Source organism: Acomys minous (assembly GCF_964271855.1).
Source record: "Acomys minous genome assembly, chromosome: 12".
NCBI classification, from domain to species: Eukaryota; Metazoa; Chordata; class Mammalia; order Rodentia; family Muridae; genus Acomys; species Acomys minous.
This window is the reverse complement of record NC_140493.1, coordinates 89,081,195-89,107,723: the sequence shown is the minus strand read 5'-3', so window position 1 is coordinate 89,107,723 and position 26,529 is coordinate 89,081,195. Positions and strand designations below refer to the sequence as shown.

General features: G+C 43.8%; 1 protein-coding gene across 2 annotated transcripts; it reads right to left on the bottom strand.

Annotated features, from left to right (window-relative positions):
- Nucleotides 1-3,952: 3,952 nt before the first annotated feature.
- Nucleotides 3,953-26,478, bottom strand: CBX1 (chromobox 1). Of its 2 annotated transcripts, XM_084749216.1 has the most exons (6): nucleotides 26,250-26,478; nucleotides 25,526-25,691; nucleotides 11,081-11,257; nucleotides 10,216-10,393; nucleotides 9,091-9,185; nucleotides 3,953-5,444 (listed from the first exon to the last, which is right to left on the bottom strand). In XM_084749216.1, the coding sequence occupies exons 3-6, from the start codon at nucleotides 11,218-11,220 to the stop codon at nucleotides 5,300-5,302; spliced, it is 558 nt and encodes a 185-aa protein (XP_084605342.1). In that variant the 5' UTR covers nucleotides 11,221-11,257; nucleotides 25,526-25,691; nucleotides 26,250-26,478; the 3' UTR covers nucleotides 3,953-5,299. The 2 variants fall into 2 exon arrangements, with proteins under 2 accessions (XP_084605342.1, XP_084605341.1); XM_084749215.1 differs by lacking the exon at nucleotides 25,526-25,691 and having other exon boundaries at nucleotides 26,250-26,477.
- Nucleotides 26,479-26,529: the final 51 nt, after the last annotated feature.

The window sequence follows — 26,529 nt, the reverse complement described above, 5'->3', positions numbered from 1 at the left end:
GTACCCACATGGTGGAAGGAGAACTGCCAGCTGTTCTCTGACCTACATATGTGCCATGGCATGTGCATACCCACCCATAAATGTATCAAGAGGCTGGGGGAGATGGCATCTTAGTAAAGTGCTTACCTGCAAGCATGAGCTGATCCTCCAACATACATGAAAAAGCTGGTGAACCTGTAAACCCAGGACTTGGGAGGTAGAGGAAGGAGGGTCAAGGGGTTCAAGGCCATCCTCAGGTACCTAATTCTTATGAGATCATGTCTTTTAAAAAAATCAGCTGCTAACTATCTTGGCTCCTGGTGGCCCATGTCTATAAACCCAGCACTTGGGAGGCAGAGGCAGATCTGTGTGAGTTCTAGGCCAGCCTGGTCTACAAAGGGAGTCTAGGACAGCCAAGGCTACACAGAGAAACCCCCTAAGACAGGGCCAGCCTGGTGGTGCAATCCCAGCACTTGGGGAGGGGGCAGAGGCAGGCAGATCACTGCAAATTAGACGCCAGCCTGGTCTACAAAGCGAGTCCAGGACTAACTACAAGGTTAGTTAGTCCAAGGCTAACACAGAGAGACCCTGTCTCTAACACCCGGTGGGGGAGGGGGGTGGGGAGATTCACCGAGAAATCGTGTGTCAGAAACACAAAACAAGCTAACAACAACAACAAAAAGCAGGGAGAGGTGGTGCATGCCAGTAATCCCAGCACTCTGGAGGCAGAGGCAGGTGGATCTCTGTGAGTTTGAGGCCAGTCTGGTCTACAAAGTGAGCCAAGGCTACACAGAGAAACCCTGTCTCGAAAGACAAGAACACAGCTCTTGAGTGTGGTGGCGCACACTTTTAATCCCAACACTCAGGAGAGGCAGAGGCAGGTGGATCACTGAGTTCGAGGCCAGCCTGGTCTACAAAGTGAGTCTAAGTCTAGGACAGCCACGGCTACACAGAGAAACCCTGTCTCGAAGAAACCAAAAACCAAAAAAAAACCCAAAAAACAAAAAAACAAAAAACTGAAACACACACACACACACACACACACACACACACACACACACCAAAAAGCCAGGAAAATACCTGTGAAACTGGTCCTAAGGGTTAGAATTAAAAGCTGAATGAACAGCTGCCACCATAGTTCAGTATACCCGATGGTATAGAACAGAGAGCCTGTGTCCTCTATTCACTGAGCTTGGGGCCTCAGTATCACTCAGCTTTTCCTTTTTAAAAATGCCAAAAATTGGGGCTGGAGAGATGGTACATTTGTTGTTCTTGCAGAGGATCAGGACTCTGTTCCCATCTCCTACATGAGGGCTGGCAACCGTCCTTCTCTCCAGTTGGAGAGCTGATACCTTCTTCCAACACCAGGTATGCACTAGGTGTACAATATAAACACGGGCAAAACTTATAGAAGTACCATTTTGAAACAAAAGTTAAGATCTAAGGTAAGAAGATCAAGTGTTCAAGGCCAGCCTGGGCTAGGCTACATGGTGAGACCCTTCCTCAACAAGCAAACCCTAGGGGAAAAAAAGAAACAAAGTGACAAGCTGGGAGTGTTGGAGGCTTCAGAGATGGTTCAGCAGTCAAGGGCACAACCAGGAGACTTCAGGTCCAATTCCCAGTACCCACATGGCAGCTCACAACCATCTGTTATGTCTACTTCCAGGGAATTCAGTGCCATCTTCTGACCTCCTCTGGCACGTGAAGACATAAATGCAACCAAAATGCTCATACATATAAATAAATGAAGAGAGTCTATACTGCCCTTACACAGGACCCAGGTTCAGATCCCAGCTCTCAGGTGGCTCAAAACTACCTGTAACCCTAGGTCCAAGGGGAATCTAAGCCCTTAGGCACCTGCACTCACATAAACATAGCTACACAGACACACATAATTTAAAACGAATAAACAGTAACAACAAAAACCAAGCCAGGCATGGTGACACACTCCTGCAATCCCATCATCTGGGAGGCAAAGAGGTTCACTGCCAAGTTTTTAGAGCAGCTTGGTCTACATAGGAAGTTCTAGGCTAGCCAGGGTCACATGAGACTGTTCAACAACAGCAGTAAACTAGACAGGAATCAAACTGCCCTGTGACATATGCCTGTAACCCTGGTACTTGGGGGTGGGGGGGGGGTGGGGAACTAAGACAAGAGAGTCACCTTGACTTTAAGGTCATTCTGAGCTACACAGTAAGTTTCAGGCTAGCCTGGGTTAGATGGCTTGGCACATGAAAGCACAGCAAGCAAGCTGAGCTTGGTTCCCAAAACTCAAAATCCACTAAGTTGTCTTCTGACTTTAACATGTGCACACACTAATGTATTAAAACAAAATAGGGGGCTGGAGAGGTGGCTCAGAGGTTAAGAGCACTGCCTGCTCTCCCAAAGGTCCTGAGTTCAATTCCCAGCAACCACATGGTGGCTCACCACTATCTATAGTGAGATGATGCCCTCTTCTGGCCTGCAGGTGTACATGCAGGCAGAAGACTGTATACTTAATATATAAATCTTAAAAAAGAAAAAAAAGAAAAAACAACAACAACAACAACAAAACCCAAAAACTGGATGTGGTGGCACACACCTTTAATCCTAGCACTCGGGAGGCAGAGGCAGGCAGATCTCTGTGAGTTTGAGGCCAGCCTGGTCTACAGAATGAGTCCAGGTCAGGGATTTTGTTATACAGAGAAAAACCCTGTCTCGGAAAACAAAATGAAGCCAAAACCAACAGGGGCTTTAGGGATGGCTCAGTGATTAAGAACATTGGCGGTCCATCCCAAACATCCTGCTTTGTCTGTTACTATAGTTCCAAGGTATAGCATGCTCTCTTTTGGCCTCCACAGGCATTGGACACATACATGCACACAGGCAAAACACTGTACAGTTAAGATGATAATTAAATCAAAGCAAAAAACATATTCCTATTGGGGCTCCAGGATTACAGGCAGAAAAAATAGTATTAAGATGATGGAGGACTGGCCAGGCTTGGTGGCACATGCCTTTAACCCCAGTGCTCTAGAGGCAGAGGCAGGCAGATCTCTCTGAATTCAAAGGCAGCCTGGTCTACAAAGCGAGTTCCAGGACAGCCAGGATTACATAAGAGAAACCCTGTCTTGAAGTTCTGCTCTCCAATAAAAGGTAGATGACATTCAATGCAGTGTTTAAAACATAGTGCCAGGCTGGGCGGGATGGCACACACCTTTAATTCCAACACTTGGGAGGCAGAGGCAGGTGGATCACTGTGAGTTCCAGGCCAGCTTGATCTACAAAGTGAGTCCAGGATAGCCAAGGCTACACAGAGAAATCCAGTCTCGAAAAACCAAAAACCAATCAGAACCATAGTGCCAATTCCTAAAACTTTTTGGTGCTGGTATCTGCTAATGGCATCCAACCCATTAAGGTACTCAATAAAATACCTATTTTCAAATAGACCACATTTGGAAGTGTTATCAGTATATAATTTCCCAGAAGTATGAAAAACAGAACGATGTGACAGTTTTTTGTTTTGTTGTTATTTTTTCGAGACAGGGTTTCTCTGTGTAGCTGTGGCTGTCCTAGACTCACTTTGTAGACCAGGCTGGCCTTGAAGTCACAGTGATCCACCTGCCTCTGTCTCTTGAGTGCTGGGATTAAAGGTGTGTGCCACCACCGCCCAGCTGATGTGATAGTTCTTAACAATATATGCAGCAATTATAAAAGGCTCAAGTACTTACATACATCAATAAAGTGAGACATTTAGAAGACGAGGGCAGCAGGTTATGAGCCTACAGTGTCCATCTGTAGTCACGAAGCCATGGAAGCTACTTTAACACACTGAACTGAGGCTGGAGGGGCTTGTGGTAAGAGCCATACACCTGTATAACTGCAACACTGGAAGGTGGAGGCAAAGGATTCAGAGTTCTATGCCAGACTGGGCAACACAGGGGAAGGAGACCTCCTCTTAAAAAAAAAAAAAAAAAAAGACAGAAATCAAGAATTATAAATCTATAGTTTTATTAAGACAAACTGACAACATGGTATGAAGTTTACACTTAAATTTGTTCACATACATCTAACACATGCTCAAAAAGATCTTACAATGTAGTACTAGATGCAGGTCTAGACAATACTAAAAATTGATGGATCTCACGATTTAAGACAGTATGTTGAACATCAGTTAATCTGAGTATTTTGTATTCTCAAGTGAACCACTACCCCAATATGAAAGTTAATCTCCTGAGACCAGGGCTTGTGAAATCATTCAACCCTTGAATTGACTCAATGGAATTTGTGCTGTCGGTAACTGAACCCGCCACAAGCAGCTTCAGGTTTCAAAGCTTGGAAAAAAACAAAAAACAAACAAAACCCACCAAAAAACAAACAGCCCAGAGGCTCCAAGAGTTTCCACCCCAAGAGCACAGGCCTCTTTTCCCATCTCTCATAGGGCCTACTACAATACATGAGCCAGTGGCTTAGATGGACAAACTGATATTTAATCTTTGTAACTGGAAAAAAAGGTTTTCCCCCTCCAATTTCAGAATTAGCACCTCTAAGGCAGAATGGTCTGCCTGTATATACTCCCCAATAAAACTTTCCCTCTTCGGTCAGTTTCCATCATCAAATGGCAGCTTTGGTAGGTAACTCAGGGAACTGGCTTTGTCCTCTGTGGGCCATATTGAGCTCAGGTAGGGAGCACCTTGGCTGTAGGTTTCAGTATTCACAGATTTTTATTAACAGTCTCTTGCAGTCCTCATTTATGGTGCCAATGACATTTTTTGAAAAGGCAAAATATTCTGGACATAGAACCAATTTATTAGTTAGCTGTTCTTTCTACTGTTTCACCATTTCCCCAATCAGGCCCCAACTTTTAATCAAAATGATTCTACCCATCTCCCGTCCTCCCTGCCCCAACCCTCCCACCCCCAATTAATATATCAGTAATAGCCAAAAACTACACACATGCTAGGCTGTAAAAATGCAGTTAACACTATTGGGAAGAAGGCTGTGGGTTGTGCAGATGCTCTTTGAAGACTGACGGTGTCTTTGCTTTCCCACACCCGTTCTGCAGGTTCTATCCTTCATGGAAGGCCCTTCGCTTTCTTAGCAAAGCGCAGAACGGGTTGCCTTGAAACACTTACCCCTTTCCCCTCCACTGGGATAGGTGTGCAAACTATACAGCTTGAACAATGTAAAGCACTTGGGCTGCTGCAGGGCACAGAAACTATGCTGGCTCTTCAAAGGACATCTTCTCAAGTCACCTGCATGGTGTCAAGACAGGTACAGCTCCTTCCCTCCCCACGTGAAACCCACAGTCAAAGGTGACAGGGGCGGGCACTCAAGAGGGCTAATTCTTGTCGTCTTTTTTGTCATCATCCTCTGAGGGGTAGGAATGCCACGTTAGCCTTTCCTCATAGAAGGATATGACAACCTGTGGGCACTTGACATTGGCTTCCTTGGCAGGGACCAGGTCAGCCTCATCAGAGTTTTTCCTGCAGAACAAAGCACAGAGAAACTTTGAGATCAGCCATTGTGGTCTCCTAATTCGGACCACCCAGGGAATGGGGCTTTAAAAGTCAATTACAGAAACAAATTAGGAAAGCAGGGTGCAAGCAGAATTTACTAGGCAAGCTTTGTCACGTGATACCCTCAAAGATCTTTCCCTGTTAAAAGTTCTCTAAGGAACTTTGTCTGACTCAACTAGTTCTTTGGAAAAGGCCAAAGAAAGCTTACTTAGAATTTCAAAGGGTAAGCCAGGCAGTGGTGGCACATGCGAGGCAGGCAGATCTCTGAGTTCAAGGCCAGCCTGGTCTACAGAGAGAAACCTTGTCTTGAAAAACCAAACAAACAAAACAAGAGTTTCAGAGGGCAGACAAGAGGCTGCAGTGTACTTCTCCAATTTCAGCCAGTAAGCACACAGAAATCTTGGCTTTGCAAGAGGACTGAATACTGATCTGGCACATTCTTGCTTACTCATAACACACTGTTTAATGTCACCAAATGTAATTTAAAAGAGTGCTTCTACATGGGAAGGTAGAAAAAGAGGGTATTATGATGTAATTCTCTATTATTTTTCCAAATTTTCCTATTTGTTTTTTGTTTTGGTTTTGTTCTAAGGGTAGCCCTGGCTGTCCTGGACTTGCTTTGTAGACCAGGCTGTCCTCAAACTCACTGAGATCCACCTGCTTCTGCCTCCCAAGTGCTGGGATTAAAGGTGTGTGCTACCATGGCCTGGCCAAATTTTCATGTTCTTAAAATCTGAAAATGATATCCATTATAGGGAGTAGCTAAGAGTAAAACTCTGAACCATTTATCTTCACTTTACTGGGCCTGCCCATATAGATGCAACAGATACATGACAAAGCACCACCTCACACCCCCAAAACCTGACCATAGAAAAGAGTTCATAGCCACAGGGATTAAGAGAATAAGCTAATCTGGTTAAGCTTCCCTAGGAAACTATACCAAGATGGTGGGAAATGTACTGAATTCTATGGTTGTCCACATAGCCCTCTTTTAACTGAAAGATTCTCGAGTAAATTTAAGTTCTTTCACTACATAGAAATACTCTATTTTCAGAAATGGACGGATTATCTCCATTTTCCTAAAAAAATCATATAATTAAAAAAAATTTTTTATGAGTGTCTTGCCTGCATGTGTACACGTACACACACACACACACACACACACACACACACACACACACACACACACACACACACAAACACCCTCCCCCCATGCATGTCTGGTACCCTCAGAAGCCAGAAGAGGGTGTTAGATTCCCTGGATCTAGAGTTACATAAGGTAGTGAGCTGAGCTACAATGTGGGCACTGGAAACTGAGTCTCCTGGGAAAGAAGCTAATTATCTTAACTGCTGAGCCATTTTTCCATACGAACATACATACACACATACATGCATACATACATTTTAAAGTGCATGAATGTGGGGCTAGGAATGGAAGCCAGGGCCATGTGTATGCTAAGAAAGCATTCTACAACTATACTGAGCCACGAGTGTGTTATATATCACTTTTGTTGCCTCCCAAGTGCTGGGATTAAAGGTGTGCGCCACCACGCCTGGCCTTCTGTTTTGTTTGTTTTTGGGGGGCTATCTGAATTGGGAACCCTGTGAAAGGGTCATTCAGCTTCCAACAAGGTCATGACCCATAGGCTGAAAATCGATGCTCTATGTAGTCTTGCAACTGAATATGTAGACCTCAGCAGGCCTCAATCTTTCTTTTCTTTTGAGACAGAGTTTCTCTGTGTAGCTCTGGCTGTCCTAGACTCACTCTCTAGACCAGGCTGGCCTTGAACTCACAGTGATCTATCTGCCTGTCTCTGCCTCCTGAGTGCTAGGATTAAAGGTATGCAGCCTCCACACCTAGCCAGGTGTAACTTTAAAAAACATTCCATTTTTTGGGAGGTGATGGGGTGGGTCTTGCATATGCTAGGCAAGTCCTCTACCAGAAAGCCAAATCCCTGTCACAAAGGTTTGGGTTTGTTTTGTTATTTTGCAGGGCTTAGGATCAAACTCTTTACCTCTGAGCCACATTCAGATTTTAACTTTAGATATAGTAGTGAGTTAGCCAAAAGTAAAGAAGGCAATCCCCTACACCCTTCCCCCCACCTCTTTTGTTACTTGAGTCAGTCTTAATTCTATATTCCAACTTGTCTTCTAGTGCTGAAATTACACACGTGTTGATGACTGGCTCTTCTCTGCTCTAAGACTTCATCGCACTCTAGGCTAGGCTGCCCTCCAACTTGTAATACTTCTGTTTTATCTGAGTGCTGGGATATATACATTTCCCATATATTGCAGCATATATTGTAAGTGCATAATCACACCTGACCAAGAATGCAATCCTACAAAACATGGAGATACTAGGCATATGCAGGGCAAGTGTGTGCTAGCTGGACTATACATTGTATTATTCGGTTTTTCTTTTCTCCTATAAGTTATAAGAAAGAAGGCAAGTGAGGGTCAGATTCAATAACTACTGAAGGAACAGACCAGAAGAAAATAGTGGTTATTTAGCTATAACACAGGCCTTCATCTATATGGAAGTTAACCATCATCTAGGGAAGAACTACTACAGATACCAGTTACAGAGAAATTCCACGACCAAACAAAGGACAAAGCCTCAAGGATCCTATTTTTACTGGCAATGGCTTAACACTTACTCTTCCTAGTCCAGAAGGGTGGCATTTCCCTGTCATCTCAGCACAGAGTCTAGGGCAGGAAGATTTCGAGTTCAAAGCAGCCTAGGCTAGAGTAAAACTGTCTCAAAAACAAAAAAAGAGAGAATTACTTTTACTGACTCTAATCCCTTTTCATTAAGCTGTTTGAAAAGTACTGCCATGGTGCTTACCAGTGTTCTGGCTAAAAATGAATAGCATGATAGTGCCCCGTGATATAATGCAGATGAAAATTTCCCCCTTACCTAGGGATACTGTGATACATGCTAGTCACAGAAACCGACTGCTGGGCTGCCAGTATGTAGAAACACAGCAAACACAAGCACGTTCATTTGGTGATAGATACTCAATAGTGCTAACACACACTACACACTCTTCCTACTTAGAACACGCCTGTGTTGTTAGCACTCACAATCAAGAGGAGCAGGCTCACATTATGCTCACTAACAGTAAAGAGGCCTTGCTGGCCCCTGCTGGCTGGTTTTGTAAATTTAGGATCTTCAAAATAAATTCTATAAATTCTTCCCTAACCCTCAAACATGAGCAGAATCCAGTTTATGGGGCCGGCCTGATCTTACTAAGAAGGCGGCAGAGGATGATTCCATCACATTTCAGAAATTTTTTTTTACTAACAGAACTGAAATGTGATTTCTCTCCATAGCCTCTCCCACCTACAAAAAGAAAAAGGGGGGGAGAAAAAAAAGGAAAAAGAAAAAAAAGAAAAGAAAAAAAAAAGGGCACAGATCTGAAAATCCTAGGGCCCCTACCTGTAACTCATGAGTCCAGGTTGTAGTCAGGCTGAGAGTCACTATCGGAGGACTATGTCATCTTAAAGATTTCACACCTGGCGAATGGAATTTCGAAGGTCCAGCTCTTTTCCTCTGGCATAGAACAGATGGGGAGAAGGGAACAACGAGCACACAGCGCCACTGGTGACTCACCATTTCATCAGGAACATGAGCTCTCCACTGGAGTCAGTAGCTCCAATAATCCGCTCTGGCTCCAAACCTCGGGCAAAGCCTCGTGGCTTTTCTGACTGTAAGAACCAGATGGGTACAGCAATTTTATTGACATAGGACTATATCAAAATGAAGTTATTCCTGGGTTCTAAGAAATGTAATCAAACATTCATTCAAGGCTTCCTCTGCGTCCCATATCATGGGTCAAAAGACTCTGAAGTACATGAGGTCCTCCTAGCATGAAGCCCAAGCAAGAGAAATGTCCACAACGGTGTCAGCAAAGGTAAGTTACTTAAGATACTACATAATACAGAACAGCTACCTCTAATCTTTAATGATCAAAACACTAAAAGCTATCTAATGAAAGGAAAGGAATCCAGTTCCTGTCCCGTGTTTTCAGTAACTGTTACATGTCATCATTTCTGCACCGTGGATAAAAGTAAGATTAGATCACTTCACAAGAATACGTCCCAAATCCGTTTTGTTTTGCTATGCTTTGCAGAGACCATGAGGTCTCCTGTAGTCCAAGCTGCTTATCACCGACCTTCCTGCCTCCCTCGTTCTCTGAGGGCTAAGATTACAGGTATGTACAGAGTTGATCCACAAATCCTTTTAAAACAGCAGCTTATTTCTGAAGAAACAGAGAGGATATGACTTCTGAGATTCAAAGGAAAAAAGTCTAGCATGGCAGCTCACACCTGTGATCTCAACACTCAAAAGGCTGAGAAAGGAGGACTGACTGCCAAAATCTGAGGCCCATCTGGGCTATATACTGAATTATAGGCCAGCCTAGGTTTCCATGCAATAAATAAGGCTGGGAGGGTGGTGGTGGCGGCGGCGGCGTACGCCTTTAATCCCAGCACTTGGGAGGCAAAGGCAGGTGAATCTCTGTGAGTTTGAGGCCAGCCTGGTCTACAGAGCAAGTTCCAAGACAGCTAGAGCTGTTACACAGAGAAACCTTCTCTCTAAAAACCAAAAATAAATAAAAATATAAAAATTTTAAAAAAATGAAGGGGGAGGGCAAGAGTGGAGGGCAGGGGGAGGGGGACGCACACTGCTGCAATCATGTGGCCCTTGGCTGGTGCAGATTCCTAGTTCCAGTCTTACCTCTTCTTTCTTCTTCTTTGGTTTGCTTTCCTCTCCCTTATCATCAGAATCAGAGTCAGCTTTGCGCTTGCCTCCCTCTGATTTGTCTGTCTCATGAGCTGTCTTCTGTGACTGGAGAAACTCAGCAATGAGGTCAGGGCAATCCAGGTTCTCTTCTGGCTCCCATGTGTTGTCCTCACTGAAACCAGCAAGAACTGCAAGTTACTTTCATTCAGACCAATATTTTTATGCTAAGGGAAGAGCTAGTCTTAGAAGAGTGAAATAATAATGAACGGCTAGGTTATTGTTCAAGATGAAGAACTTTCCTAGTAGGGGAGAGTACAGACCAAAGGCTTAGAAACTTGCCTTCTTCTAGGAAAGATTGCTTTGCGAAAGTGGATTATCCTATACAAACTGCTCCTCAGAAATCACTGTCTTAGGCTGGCAAGATGGCTAAATGGGAAAAAGAAGCCACCCACCACGCCTGAAGACTTGACTTCCACTCCAGGACTTACATGGAAAACATGTCCACACACAAATAAATTAAAATGCCAGCTGTGGTGGCGCACGCCTTTAATCCCAACACTCAGGAGGCAAAGGTAGGTGGATTGCTGTGAGTTCGAGGCCAGCCTGGTCTACAAAGAGAGTCCAGGACAACCAGGGCTACACAAAGAAACCCTGTCTCAAAAAACCAAAACTGAACCAAACCACCAAGCCAAACTCCTCTGCCATATATCACAGTACTCTGCATGTAGGTCCTTCCTCAGGAGACTATCAGCTGTGGGGACTAACAGGACTGAACCAAGGTGTAGCCATCACAGAACTGGTAGCAAGCATATCAAATGACTCCTCACAGTGACTGAATTTACCTGTCAATGAAACTTACTCTGAGAAACCCTTCCACTTTAGAAGATATTCCACTTTGCCCTTGACAACTCGACGATCAAGAACTTTTTCCACCACATACTCCTCTTCTTCTTCTTCTAGTACCTCCTCCACTTTCTTCTTGTTTTGTTTTTTCCCCATAGTACCCGCCAGCTTTCCGGTGTAAAGGGTGACGCTACTAAATAAAGAAAGAAAATAAAAAAGGTCATCAGGGCACATATACTGGTTAGATAAATATCTGGATGGTGAGGAAGCCAGGGAAGTCACAGATGATACTGTTTAGAACGTTCTACTTTCCTCCGACTCACAGCCATGCTTTAATGTTTGCAAGGGAGTAAGCCACAGTTATAGTCCCATAGCAAACTCACTGACTTCTCTGTTCTTTCCCTTAGGACAAAGACTCATGAAGCCCAAGCTGTCTTCAGCTTTCTTGTTTTTGTTTTGTTTGTTTTAAGACAGGGTTTCTGTGTAGCCTTGACTGTCCTGGACTCACTTTGTAGACAAGGCTGGCCTCGAACTCACAGAGATCCATCCACTTGCCTCTGCCTCCCAAGGACTGGGATTACATGCATGTACCACTGCGACTGGCTATCCTCAACTTTAATGGTGGAATTACAGGTGTATACCACGATGTGTGGGTTTTTCTGTGTTGCCTTAGTTGTCCTAGAACTCACTTTGTAAACCAGGCTGGCCTCACACAGAGTTCTGCCTGCTTGTGCCTCCTGAGTGCTAGGATTAAAGGCATGCACCATCATGGCCAGCAAAATTTCTGAATTCTTATTTTTATACTAAGTCTAATTTATGTTAACTCCTAATATCCCTTTGCCACAAAGTATAGTATCTAAAATACTATGATGGATCACAGTAACATATATTGAATTATCTTGACTTTTTTTTTTTTTTTTTTTGGAGAAAGGGTCTCATATAGCCCAGGCTGACTTTGAACTCCTGATCTGGTCTCTACCTTTTAAGTGCTGGGATTACAGATGTGTACAGATGTGACCATGATCTTCTGATCCTCCTGTCTCTACCTCTCTGAGTGTTGGAATTATAGTGTGTACCACATCTAGCTTACGTGGTACTAATATATTGAGCACAAGGCTCTGCAATGTATGAGAAAGGCAAATGAGGACTCTGCCAACCCTGCGTTATCTCCAGCCAATTGAAAGGCAGACACTGAGCTACAGCCCCAGCACACATAAGTCACTGTTATTTAACCTAGTTTACTTTATAATTGGATTTCTAAGATTGAGGACTAGTTATAAAAAGTACCAGAATAATTATTAATTTAAGGCAGAGTACTATAAAAATTTAGACAAGGCCATCTGACTTGCTTGGCAAATGTCTTAATCTTTCGCAGTGCCTGAGTTTATTCTTTTCTAGAACATGCTTCAAGACAGACACACAGACCCAACAGAGGCTATATAGGGAATGTATGGGTGGAACAGCTTGCTCTTTGTGTTGGGAAGCTGAAGTTGGTTTTGCCTGATGAAAGTCCTAAATGTTGACTGGTGATATAATAGCTCAGCTAGTAGAGTGCTTGCCTCACATAAATGAAGGCCTGCATTTGACCCCTAAAGACTAGGCATAGTGGTGCACACAAGCCTATGATTTTACCAAAAGGATCAAAGAGTTAAAGTTATCCTTGTCTACACAATACCCTAGTTCAGGAGACACAGGAAATATACGTATTTTCTAGTACCCTGTAAATCTCATTTAATTCTGATGTTTTGATTTTTTTCCTTTCTTTCTTTTTTTTGCTAAAATTTATTATTATGTACACAGTGCTCTGCCTGCATGTACACATGCACACCAGAAGAGGGTATCAGATCACATTATAGATGTGTTGTGTGCTGCCATGTGGTTGCTGGGAATTGAACTCAGGACCTCTGGAAGAGCAGTCAGTGCTCTTAACCTCTGAGCCATCTCTCCAGCTTCTCTTCCTCCTTTTTGAGACAGGATTTATCTATGTAGGCTTGGCTGTTCTGGAACTTGCTCTGTAGACCAGGCTGGGCTCACACTCACAGAGATCTGCCTGCCTCTGATTCCTGAGTACTGAAATTAAAGGTGTGCACTTTTTTGTTTTGATTTTGTAAAAAATATTTATTTATTATTATGTATATAGTGTTCTGCCTGCATGTACACCTGCAGGCCAGACGAGGCATCAGATCACATTATAGATGGTTGTAAGCCACCATGTGGTTACTGGGAATTGAACTCAGGACCTCTAGAGGAGCAGTCGGTGCCCTTAACCTCTGAGCCATCTCTCCAGCCCCTTTTGTTTTGATTTTAAGACACAATTTGTGTCAGTAAATGGTGCTGTAAGTTATCAGTAAAACAAAATTGGCTAAAATCTTAGAAATAGATGGATCAATGTTCAGAGATACAAGAATAAGGCAGATGGACCAGGTGTGGTGGCACAGGCCTATAACCCCACAATTTGGAAGATGGAGGCAGGAGAAGCAGAAGTTTAAGGCACACATGGGCCAGAGTGAGAGATCCTGTCTCAATCCCCTCAGCTCCCTAAAAGAACTTGGTAAACAACCCAAGACAAGGAAGGAGCAGTATTCTGCATTGTGTGATGCTGCCTGTCTGGGATGAGCCTGGTATTACTAGTGTCCTCGAAGGACAGCTTTAGTATATAAGCAGAAACCCCCTCTCTCCTTCTCTCTCTGATGAATCCTATATATGCTGTTTCTTCCTATATGTATATACAGCTATGAACAAAGCAGGAGGATCTCTGTGAACTCAAGGCCAGTTAGGCCTACTACACGGGGAGACCTTGTCTAAAAAGAGAAAGAGAAAGAGAAAGCAGAGGTGACTGACAATAAACTAGAATATAACAATATACCATAATAAAAGGTACCTGTCGTCTTGGTGTCAGGGGAGAGGTTGATTCTCCTACAATCTAGGGACTGGCATATATGTATCATCTTATACTGCCTGAGCTACAACTGACCTTTCGCAATAGTCAGGATTGCCACTATAAATCAACGCTATCATCTTTAGAAACATGGGTTTATTCTAAGAGCATTCTACGCCTGAATCTTGAATGATGTTGGCTTAATAAGCATCAAATTCTAGATACTGTGCTGAATTCTAGAGATTCAAGAGAATATGAAATGGTCCCTACTTTTTTGAAGTCTAATGTCAGCAAGGAAAAAAAGGCACTTTTTCCATTAAAGGTTTTCTGAACACTTTATAACACACCACTCAAGAGTGTTTTAGAAAACTGGGATACAGCTCAGTGGTATACTACTTAGCTTGTCTATATGAGAGCCCAGGTGCAACTCCTACCATTGCACCAAAATACAAAAAAACAAAGCAGAACTGCCCGTCATCTGAGGAGTCTCAGTAGGAGAGGCTAAGGCAGAATGCTTTCCAGTCATGGGCAACCTGAGCTATAGAGCAAAGGCATGGTGGCACACTCTTTAATCCCAGCACTCAGGGAGGCAGAGGCAGGTGGATCACTGTGAGTTCAAGGCCAGCCTGGTCTACAAAGTGAGTCCAGGACAGCCAAGGCTAAACAGAGAAACCCTGTATGGAAAAAAAACAACAACAACAATACTTTATATTTGTATTGTTTATTTATTAATATACTTGGGCTCCCGGTGGTGTTGGCAGCGGTGGAGGACAATTAAGTCCTAACTATGTAGCTTTGGCAAGCCTTGAATTCACAGAGATTTACTTACCTCCTACTCTGCCTCCAAAATGCTTGAATCAAAGGCTTATGCCATTGTGCCCAGATCTTTTGGGTTTTTTGAGACTAGGCCTCACTATGTATCCTGGCTGGTCAGGAACTCATTCTGTAGACTTAGCTGGCCTTGAACTTGCAGAGACCTGTCATAGCCTCCGGAATGCTGGGATTAGAGCCACCACATCCAGCTAGTTTGTGCTTTACGGTTTAGGAAGCTACCTCATTTGTGCTTCAAAAGTCATCCTTCCAGAGACAAGTCAGTCAGATATTACCTCTGCTTCATAGATAACAAATTTACATAAAACAAATCACCTAAGCCCATACATTGACAAGTTTAGTTAAGCCATACTAACAGTTTTGTTCAACACATAAAACTATAAGCCACCAAGAAGAGACTTGATACCCTATGATCATATACAGGGGGAGGAGGTCCCCTCAGTCACAGTCATAGGGGAGGGGAGTAGGGGGAAAGTGGGAGGGAGGGAGGGAGGATAGAAGGGATGGGATAACAATTGAGATGTAATATGAATGAATGAATTAATTAAAAAAAACTATAAGCCAGCTACAACAAAGAGACTGTCCCATTTTAGCCTGTAGAAGAAAAGGATACAGAAGTCTCTAGTATATAAAAAAGTAGCTGACAGCTTACTTTCAGGAAATATCTTGAAGTCAGTTTCTATAGTTTTCTATAGGGTTGTCACATCCCTCTAATGGAAAATACCTGGAACTTTACAGTAGAAAAACCAAATTTTGTTTTTGTTTCTGGATTTTGAAGATATTTGTTAATTAACCAACAGGCAGCTGACTTAAAGCTTTGGTTCTTAATAAGGCAAGCCAGTCTTTTGAGGCTCTTAAAATGAATAGCGCTGTCAGGCAGTGGTGGCACACACCTTTAATCCCAGAACTCAGGAGGCAGAGGCAGGCAGTTCAAGGACAGCCAGGGATACACAGAGAAGCCCTATCTCAAAAGACAAAAGAAAGCAAACAAAAAGTAAAACAAAGTAAAAAAGCCAAAGGTAAAAATGAGAAGCGCTAGGTGGTACAGATTTTTAAAGTTGAACATCTGATACTTGAGAGAGAAGCAGCAGCAGATCCTGAGACAAGAGGACCTCGGAGTTCAAGGCCACAATGTAGTAGGGACCTTTAAACAGGTGATGCATGAGACCCTGGAGTTGAGGCCCAGCACTGCAAAGAAACAAACCATCATCACCACCAACAAAATACACTGAACAAGGTGGGAACTGGGGTTGAGGATATAGCTCAGTTGTGGAGTATTTGCCTAGCATGGATCAGGCCCTAGGGTCAATCCTTGGTACCACTGAGGGTGGAGGTGGGGGTGTTCCCCCAAAGAAATAAAGAACTCTTACAGAAGACCCTGAATTCAGTTTCAGGTCCCACATCAGGCAGTTTACAACTACCTGTAACTTCAGGTCCAAGGGGTCCAACTCCTTCTTCTGGTCTCCAATACACAATAAAAATTAAGTAAATACAACTTCTATATAAAAAGATTGGGAACTAAGAAAATGAATTTTTTTTTTTTTAAAGATAAGGTCTCATCCATGGCCTGGAATTTACAATTCTATCACCTCTATCACCATATTACAAGCTTGTACCACATCATTTAGCTTGAGAATATTGATTTTTTTTTCTTCCCAGACAGGGTTTCTCTGTGTAGCCTTGGCTGTCCTGGACTCGCTTTGTAGACCAGGCTGTCCTCAGACTCACAGTGATCCACCTGCTTCTGCCTCCCGAGTGCTGGGATTAAAGGCGCGTGCCACCATGCCCAGCAAAAATAGTGATTTTAAGTAATCAAATTTATTTGCTATCTCAATGAATCCAAGAACAGTATCAATGTAGTTCTTTTAAGAGAAGAAAGAACATTCTGATTTTTTCACCAACTTTCCCAGGGCCAATTATACAGAAGAGACCTAAACACTTGGAGATCTGCATTCCATTTTCAGATTCCACAAGGTGGCAGGAGAGAACCAACTCCAGACAGGCCTCAACCCATGTACTAGCATGTATTTGCATTTCTGCATGCATAATCAATAAAAATTTAAAACTTGTAAGAAATAAGGCTTGCCCTCCCTTCAAGTATCAGAGATTAAATCCAAGACCTTGTATGTGCTAGGTAAGCATTCTACCACTGAACCACATCCAAGCCCTTTATTTTTAGACAGGGTCTTGCTAAATTGCCCTGCTGGCTTTGAATTGCAACCCTCCTGCCTCTGCCTCCAGAACAGCTGGGATTACAACTGTAAATACTAGGCGGGCATGGTGGCCCATGCCTTTAGTCCCAGGACTCAGGAGGCAGAGGCAGGCAGGTCGCTGCGAGTTCGAGGCCAGCCTCATCTACAAAGCAAGTCTAGGACAGCCAAGACTACACAGAGAAACCCAGTCTCGAAACAACAACAACAACACAACAACAAAACAATAAAGAAAAAAACAACTGTATACTATACCTAGTTCTTAATGTATGTGTGTATTAAACTTACTGATTTATTTTGTATGTATGTATGTATGTATGTATGTATGTATGTATGTATGTATGTATGTCTCAGACACAAAAGTAAGCATTTTGTTTTGCCTTTGAAGTTTGTATAAACTATTCAAAGAAACAGAAGAGGTATAAGGACCCTGTGAAGCTGTGTCAACACAGCTTCCAGTTGTGGCCACAGACAAGCATGGGCCGGGGCCAGGGAGGTGTCTCAGTTGGTAAAGTGCTTATCGTGGAGCCTGAGGACTGACTCCCCAACACTGGCATGGGAGATGCTTCTAATTTCAGGGCAAGAGAGACACAAAGGGCAAGCCAGGCAGCCTAGCCTACTAAGTGAACATCACAGTAAGAAAACACACTATCTCAAAACAACAAAAACCAAAAACAAGAGGCAGGCGGTGGTGGTGCACACCTTTAATCCCAGCACTCGGGAAGCGGAGGCGGGTGGATTGATGTGCGTTTGAGGCCAGCCTGGCCTACAAAGCGAGTCCAGGAAAGCCAGGACTGTTACACAGAGAAACCCTGTCTCCAAAAACCTAAAAACAAAACACAAACAAAAACAACAACAAAAAACAAGGTGGAGAGCATCTGAGAAACTACACCCAAGACTGGTCTCTGGCTAGACAATGTGGGCTACCTAAGACCTTTTAGTACACCTCTTTCTGAATAGCTTGAGAACTTTAACTCTAGGGACTAGAGAGATTGCTCAGAGGTTAGGACACTTGCTGCCTTTCTTCCAGAGGGCTATTAGGCTCACAACTGTTAACTCCAGTTCCAAGGGATTGGGTGCCTCTGGTCTCTTCAGGCACCTGCACATACTCCCACACAGACACATTCCTACAAATAATCAAAAACAATGGGAGACAGAGACAGGTAGATCTCATGAATTCAAGGCCAGTCTGGCTACATAGAGACTCTTTTGGAAAAAAAAAGAAAGACGAAAAGAAAAGAAACTGGGACAGGAAGATGGGCAGAAGTGCAAGCTGTATACACCTTACAGCTGAGTTTCTATTCCTGGCAAGCATATAAAAGAGCCAGAAGTGGTAGGGTGCACCTGCAGTCTTAGTAATCTTACAAGATGGAGCGTGGAGACAGAATTGCTAGCCTAGAGTACAAAGCACAAGAAAAAGAGATCCTGCCTCAGTAAGATGGATGAAGACCAACTCCAGCAGTCCAATACTACACGCACCACGGTGCGCATGCATACACACTAGCTTGTAGGGTGTTTTCTACAAAGAGAGATTTATACATGTGAACACAGATTTTAGTTTCCCCAAGTTGTCTTTTTTAAAAAAACTGCATGTATGTGCAAGCTGCCCAAGGAATCCAAGTGTCAGATTTCTCAGATCAAGAGGTATTGATAGCTGCAATCCTCCTATTGTGGGTGCCAGTGACTGAACTTAGCTCCTCTGTAACAGCAACATACTTTTTTGTGTGTGTGTGGTTTTTCGAGACATGGTTTCTCTGTGTAGCTTTGGCTGTCCTAGACTTGCTTTGTAGACTAGGCTTGCCTCGAACTCACAGCCACCCGCCTGCCTCTGTCTCCTGAGTGCTGGGGTTAAAAGCCACCATGCCCAGCCTTTTAAGACAGGGTTTCTCTGTGTGGCCCTGGCTGTCCTGGAATTCACTAAGTAGACCAGACCAGTGGAGTTCACTGAGTAGAACTCAAGAGATCCGCCTGCTTCTGCCTCCCCAGTGTTGGGCTTAAAGGTGTGACCCATTTCATCCAGCACAATAATATACATCCTTAGCTGATAAGCCATCTTTCGTTTTAAAAATGATATTTTCAATGAGTGTAAGTGTGAACGCCATACAGTGCATATATGAAGCTTGAAGACAACTTGTCTGGATATGGTTCTCTCCTTCAGTCTTGTTCTTTGGAGGCAAAGTTTGTTTCTTCATGCTATACTGTGTAACTCAGGCTAGCTGGCTCCCTAGCTTCTGGAAAATTCTTCACTTGACCTCTGACCTTGCTGTAAAAGATACTGGGATCTTTACTCAGTTTTTAAACTTTAGTGACGAACATTTTACTGAGCTATATCCCCAGTCTCTAAGACTTCCATTCTCTCCTTTGCTTCTATTATAACATTCAATTGTATGTACAAAGATGCTTGATTCTTTTTCTTTTTTTTTTTGTGGGGATAGGGGTTCGAGACAGAATTTCTCTGTGTAGCTTTGGCTATCCTGAACTCACTCTGTAGACTAGGCTGGCCTTGAACTCAGAGATCCACCTGCTTCTTCCTCAGGTGCTTGAACTCTTAAAAGGTGCACTACAGACTCTTTTTGCATAACAATCAACACTGGGCTTAAAGAGAAAGTTCAGCAGTTAAGAGCTCTTATTGCTCTGCCATTGGATTGGTTCCTAGCATATCTGTAAAGTGCCTCACAACCACATGCAAATCTAGCTGAGGAGGATCCCTTTCCTGGTCTCCACAGGCAGCTGAATTCATGGGCTTAGAGGCACAAAGAGATACAGAATTAAGTCTGGCATGGTGGCCGCACCTTTAATTGCAGCAATCTGGAGGATCACAGTGAGTTCCAGACCAGCCAGAGTGGTTATACAAAGATACCCTGTCTCAAACAAAACAAAAGAGATACATAATTAAAACACACACACACACACCAACAACAACAACAACAACAACAACAGCAGCAGCAACAACAAGAAAAAACACTCTGGACTGGAGAGGTGGCTCGGTAATTAATAGCACTGGCTGCTCTTTCACAGAACCTGGGTTCAATTTCTTGCACTTACAAGGTGGTTTACAACATCTGTCTGTAATTCCAATCTGGGGAATCCAATGCCCTCTTTTGGCACTCTCAGGTACTGCAACCCACCTCCTGTTTCCAGTGTGGTTTGCTACTCAAAAACTGCTTAGGCAAATATATCAATGGGAAGTGGGGTGAGCAAACCAGAACAGGAAGACTGCTGTAAATTTAAAGCTGGGCTGGTCTACAAAGAGAACTCCAGGCTAGCCAAAATAATACAAGATCCTATCTCAAAACAACTCCAAAACTAGCTTGGTCAAAGTTTCCAATCTTTCTTTTTTTTTTCTCACCTATTTATGCTGTTTTAAGCGGTAGTATAAATTTACTTCATAACTCAGGTTTCTTCACCCCTATGGGACAAATGCAAAATACGCTTTTATGACCTCTGAAATACTGATTGCCAGCCCTCAGTCAGATCCAAGGACTCCACATCTGCAGTAAACCCGACTGAAAATATTCAGGAAAAAGCACACATCTTTTTTCTTGTCATTGTTCCCTTTATAATAATAGCATATAATAACTATTTGTATAGTACTTATATCATATATAACAGGTAATCTAGGGATGATTTAAAATATACAGGAGAAGCTGGATGTAGTGGCACATGTCTTTAATCCCAGCAGAGGAAACAGTGGGATCTCTGGGAGTTTGAGATCAGCCTGGTATACAAGTCCAGGACACTCAAGGCTATTACACAGAAAAACTCAGTCTCAAAAAACAAAACAAACAACAAAAATATACAGGCGAATGTTAATAGGTTATATGCACATACTATTTTATAACCAGCAGATCCTCCTGCTGGTTTTATTATCCAGGAGGCCATGGAACCTAGCACCTCAGATGCACAAGGACACCTATCATGTGCGTACCCAGCTGCATGCACGACCTCATTCATTAGACAGTATCTTCAACTGAAGGATGACTATGTGAAAACCAATTAAATGGACAATGGTCTTCTACTACTCCCTTCTCTCTGCTTCTTTCTGTGCTCTGCTTTGGAGCCAGTGGTTGGTTACCCACATAGCAGATTGACTTTGAACTCACTTTTTGGCCACAGCCTCTCAAATGCTGGGATTTTAGGCATTCACACCTATCTTATTTTAGATAAATACCTTCCAATACATACTTACTATTTTTTAATTTTTAAGCAGATCTCATTTCAGCTTAGACTGATTGGAGCTCAGTCTTTGGTATTGCCCCAAACTCACAGGGGGGCCCTTCCCTTAAAAAATTTTTTTTATTGTATATGAGAAGAGGGCACCAGATCTCATAGATGGTTGTGAGCCACCATGTGGTTGCTGGGAATTGAACTCAGGACCTCTGGAAGAGCAAACAGTGCTTTTAAGCTCTGAGCCATCTCTCCAGCACCACAGAGGTCCTCAGCCTACTAAAGTACTAAATGATAGGCATAAATTGTAATGCCTAGTTATTCTTTTTCCAGAGAAGGCCTTATTCTAGCCTAGGCTGAGCTCAAACTTTAACAATCCCCCGTAACTGAGTGCTGAAATCACAGATACGAGCTATCACGCTCAGATAATCTCTTTAGTTTAAATATCACTCCTTTTAAGGCCTTCCCCAGGGGCTGGAGCGATGGCTCAAAGGTTGGGAGTGCTGTCTGTTCTTCCAGGGATCCTGGGTTTGGTTCCCAGCAACCACATGGTGGCTCACGACCATCTGTGGCAAGATCTAGTGCCCTCTTCTGGCATGCGGACACACATGGGAGCAGAATACTGTATAGTAGATTAAAAAGCAAAAAACAAAAAACAAAAAGAGGCCTTCCCTAAAATTTTAAGAACCTACTACTCTACTGTACTCAGTCAGAACCCTACCTTTTCTTCAAGGCCTAGCTTAAATGGTACTTTCCTCATAAAGCTTACTCAACTAAACCAAGTATTTCTTCTTTCCTTGGAATCCCCAAAGCTTTTTGTTTCTATTTTTCTCTTACAGTCAATTGGAATTCTCAGCTCTGTGTAAACCATGAACACTATATGCCCAATAAGAAAAGATGTTTCAAAAATCAAACAGTCAGGAAATAAAAGTACAAAGCTGCTAGCTTTTTAGGAAGCTACCAATTTGATCAATAAACCCTGAACAGAAAGCAATAACTGTCAACTACACACTAGTAATCAAAACACAAATGAAGGCAGGTGTCATACAATACACTATGGTGCCAGTCACACTTGTAAACTGTTTTTAGTTGGCTTGTTATTCTGCAGTTTGTGAAGCAAATGCTTTCCAGATGTAAAATCTGAATGAAAAGCAGAAACTTGTGCCACATGCACATCAAACAGGAGTAGTTTGCTTTTTTTTTTTTTCTTTTTTGAGTATGGATAGGGGTGCAGAATTGGTTGCTGCAGATTGAATCCAGAGCCTTGCAAATCCACATGCTCCTGGCCCCTGATCCCTTTTCTGTGCCAAAGTTTTGGCTCTGCAGCCTAGGTTGGTCTCAACCACATGACTCATGTTTCTACCTCAGCCATGTGTATTTATTGTTTGTAGCAGGCAGCATAGTGACAGAGGATAACTTTGAGAAGTCAATTCCCAGTCAGGTGTGATGGTGAACAACTTTAATCCCAGCACTCAGAGAAGCAGAAGCAGGTGGATCTCTGTGAATTAGAAGCTCGCCTACAAAGTGAGCCCACGACAGCCCCAAGGCTACACAGAGGAACCCTGTCTCAAAAAACCAAGAAGAGGGAGGAGAGAGGTCAATTCTCTCCTTCTACTCTGTCCTGAGATCAAACAATAGGTTGTCAGGCTTGATGGGAAGTGTCTTTACCCATCAAGTCATCTTCAAGGTCTAGCCTCTCTTTTCCAGACAGGCTCTCACTCTAGTCCACGCTGGCTAGCATGGACATCACTATATAGACCACACTGTCTTCAGACTCCAGGCAATATTCCCCACCCTGTCTCCTTCAGTGACGTCATTATAGGCACATGCCACCATACTCAGCTGTGAAATTATTCAACTTTACACAAAAGACATTAGGGATTTTAAGAAGGCCAGAGCACAGCTCGGTGGCAGAGCACATGGGTTTTGGGGTTCAATCCAGTGCACTACCACCATAAGAAAAACAAAACAAAACCAAAAACCAGTCCAACAGACTTTCCCAAGTTGGGCTAGGAATGTAGCTCGCTAGTAGCTTGCTGAAGTGAGATGCAGCTCAGCGTGGAGTGCTTGCCTAGCGTATAAGCCCTGAATTCTATTCTTCAGCACTGCAAAACGTAAGACATACACATAAAACCAAAACCAATTTGGGATATAAATGATAAAATCCAAACGTACCAACTTCTTTTAGGTCCAGCCCTCAAAATTCAAAAATGGGGGTCCTAAGCTAACAGGTAAAGGTGTTTGTCTCAGCCTAATGACCCAAGTTCCTTCAATCACCAGAAATAGCATGACAAAATAATAGAATGACACCAAAGTTTTTCTTTGATTTCCTTAAATGTTCCATGGCACACCCCCTATGCCCACTTTTAAAAACAAAACAAAGTAACAACAACAAAAAACACAGCTGGGTGTAGTGGTCCATGCCTTTAATTCCAGTGCTGGGGAGACAGAAGCAGGCAAGTGTCTGTGAATTTGAGGCCAGCCTGGTGTATCAAGTTTTAGGACAGCCAGAAATATAATTATATCCTGCTCAAAATGTAAAATAAAACAATGAAGACAAAAAATAAAAATGAAAATTCAAACCATATGCCTTACTAGTAAAATCTAGAATTTGATTCCACATACCTTTTCTGTTCTTAACAGCAAAGGAAGCCAAATATGGTAGTAGCTCAGACCTGTAGTCCCAGCACTTAGGAGGCTGAGGCAGGAGAATCACTGAGTTTAAGGCCACTCTGGGTTGCTACATAGTTGCATGACAGGCTGGCTATAAACTGAGACCCTTTTTCAAAACAGAAAAACAAAACAAAAGCACCAGAGTAAGCCCATTAAAGTCTGAAGACATTCGGGATATGATGGTATACGCCTTTAATCTCAGCACTCCAGACTGAGAGGCAGGCAGGTCTCTGTGAATTTGTGGCCAACCTGGTCTACAAAGTGAGTCCAGGATAGCCAGGGCTATACAGAGAAACCCTGCCTCAAAACAAGCATGCCTAAGTGAATGGTTTTATTCTGCCAAATATCACAGATACTAAGTGTACATTAATAAATTGGTGGCCAACAAATGAAGTTGTCAGAAAAGACCTTGAAGTCTCATTCATCCATCCATCCATTGATTCACCATCAATCTGAATGGTCTACTATGTTCCAATAGTGGAAAATTAGATATGGTTTAGGAGACTTTAAAATGGTCTTTAATTCCAAAAACTGTTCAGTGCCAGAGTTAGTTCAGCAGGTAAAAGTGGCTTGCCATGTCAGCTTGATAGGTGAGCCTGGTCCCCTGAACCCATGGAAGAATAAAAGAACTCCCCCAAAATTGTTCTCTGACCTCCACCCATGGGACACTGCATACTTACCCATGTGTACACATAATGTGTTTATTTATTTAGGTTTACTTGGCTATTTATTTTGGTTCCATATTTCTTTCTTTCTTTTTTTTTTTCCTTCCTTTTTTTGAGACGAGGTTTCTTCTCTGTGTAGCTTGGGCTGTCAGGACTCGCTTTGTAGACCAGCTGTCCTCAAACTCACAGTGGTCCGCCTGCCCCTGTCGCCCAGAGTGCTGGGATTATAGGCACGCATCACCACTTGGTTCCATATCCATACTTCATACACTATTTATTTTATTTATTTACTTATTTTAGTTTTTTTTTTTCCGAGACAGGGCTTCTCTGTGTAGCCTTGGCTGTCCTGGACTCCCTTTGTAGACCAGGCTGGCCTCAAACTCACAGCTATCCACCTGCCTCTGCCTCCAGAGTGCTGGGATTAAAGGCATTAGGCCACCACACCCCACAACACACTATTTTTTTCGTCAAAGTATTTTTTACTGCATGTGTGTGCCCGAGTGGACCTAATTCCGTGGGTCCCTGCCATACCCCTCATCTGTAGATCAGAGAACAATTTTTGTGGTGTCGGTTCTTTCTTTCCATCTTTACCTGGATTCCCAGAGTTAAACTGAGGTCTCCAGGCTTGCTCAGCAAAAGCCGTAACCTGATGAGCTCTGCCTTCCTGTAGGAGATTCTTACAGCCTCCCTTGCCCTCATATGTTTCTTTTTCGAGTTTGGTTTTTCAAGAGGGGATTTTTCTGTGCAGCCTTGTCTGTCCTACTCACAAAGATCCGCCCGCCTCGCCTCCTGAGTGCTAGAATATGTGTTATCGTTATGGCCTCCGTATTCACACTAAAGCCTCATTCCTAGGCAGAATGTCATTCCTTCTATACTCCTTGTGCAGCCAAGGACGGCCTTAAACTTCTGATCCATACCATACCCAGCCTAGTTTTTGTGATATTGGAGACGAAGTCCTGGGGTTCGCAGCGGGCAAGGAAAACATTCTACCAACTAAGCTACATACCCAGGCATCCTTTTCCTCTTCCACATCTTACCTGATCGCTCTACTTGTCCTAGCAACTCCACCCTTAGACAAGGTCAAGAAAATGTCTGACCCTTCGTCCGGAGATGTATTCAACAAATCTCTTTCCAGTTAGCACACCCTAAGCAGCCAAAACCTCATTGTCCAGGCTTACTGGAAGTTTCTTCTTCTTCGTAACACTGGCAAGAGAAAGTTTCTCTCATAGTGGCAACCGGACTCAATACCCTCGGGTTACTTTTTCTTTCTTTCCTCCAAGCGCTACTGGGACCGCCCGCTTTCTCAGGTTACATTTCTAAACCTTTAAAAGTAGGAAGTCACGGTCGCTGCCACGCACCCCCCTAGGGCACCCAAGCCTGTTTCTTTCTCGATGAGCTAAAGTTTTCCTTCTCTCTCCCGCCCGACTCCAGAGTTGCTCACTCGAGTCCAACAGTCTTCCTCCAGCTCTTGGAAGTGCTAAACCCTCCCCAATGGCTCCGCTCGCTCATCAGGAACCACTCCGCTCCCCGGGTTCTGGATTCGCTACCCCGCCCTCCCCACACTCCCACAGCCCGCGAGCCGTGCGCGGGAAGCGGACCCGTAGAGCGCAGGGCCCGGCCGCGCCCCCCAACTCCTCTCTCGCTCTCTCTCTCGCTCTCTCTCTAGTCTTCCGTTCGCGGCCCTCGCTCGCCCGCCCGCGGCCTCCCGCCGTCGCCGCGCTGCACCCCCCCACCCCACCCCACCCCACCCCGCCTCTTCACCTCGAAGCAGCGCCCGGGAGTCTAAGAGGAATCGGTGCCGCGCTACTCGCGCGCTGCGTCGGGCCGCCCGAGGGAGTCGCGTCCAGAGAAGCAAAAAGCCGTGTGGCCGCTGTCGAGCGCCCAACTGTAGCGGCGTACCGCAGGCCCGGCCAACGGCCCTCCCCTCCGCCGAACAAAAGAGCCTCTCACTCTGCGCTGCCCGCCGCCTGCACCACGCAGACGCGACGACCCGCCGCACGGCACCATGGGACTCGGAGTCAGCCCAAGACTACAAGTCCCA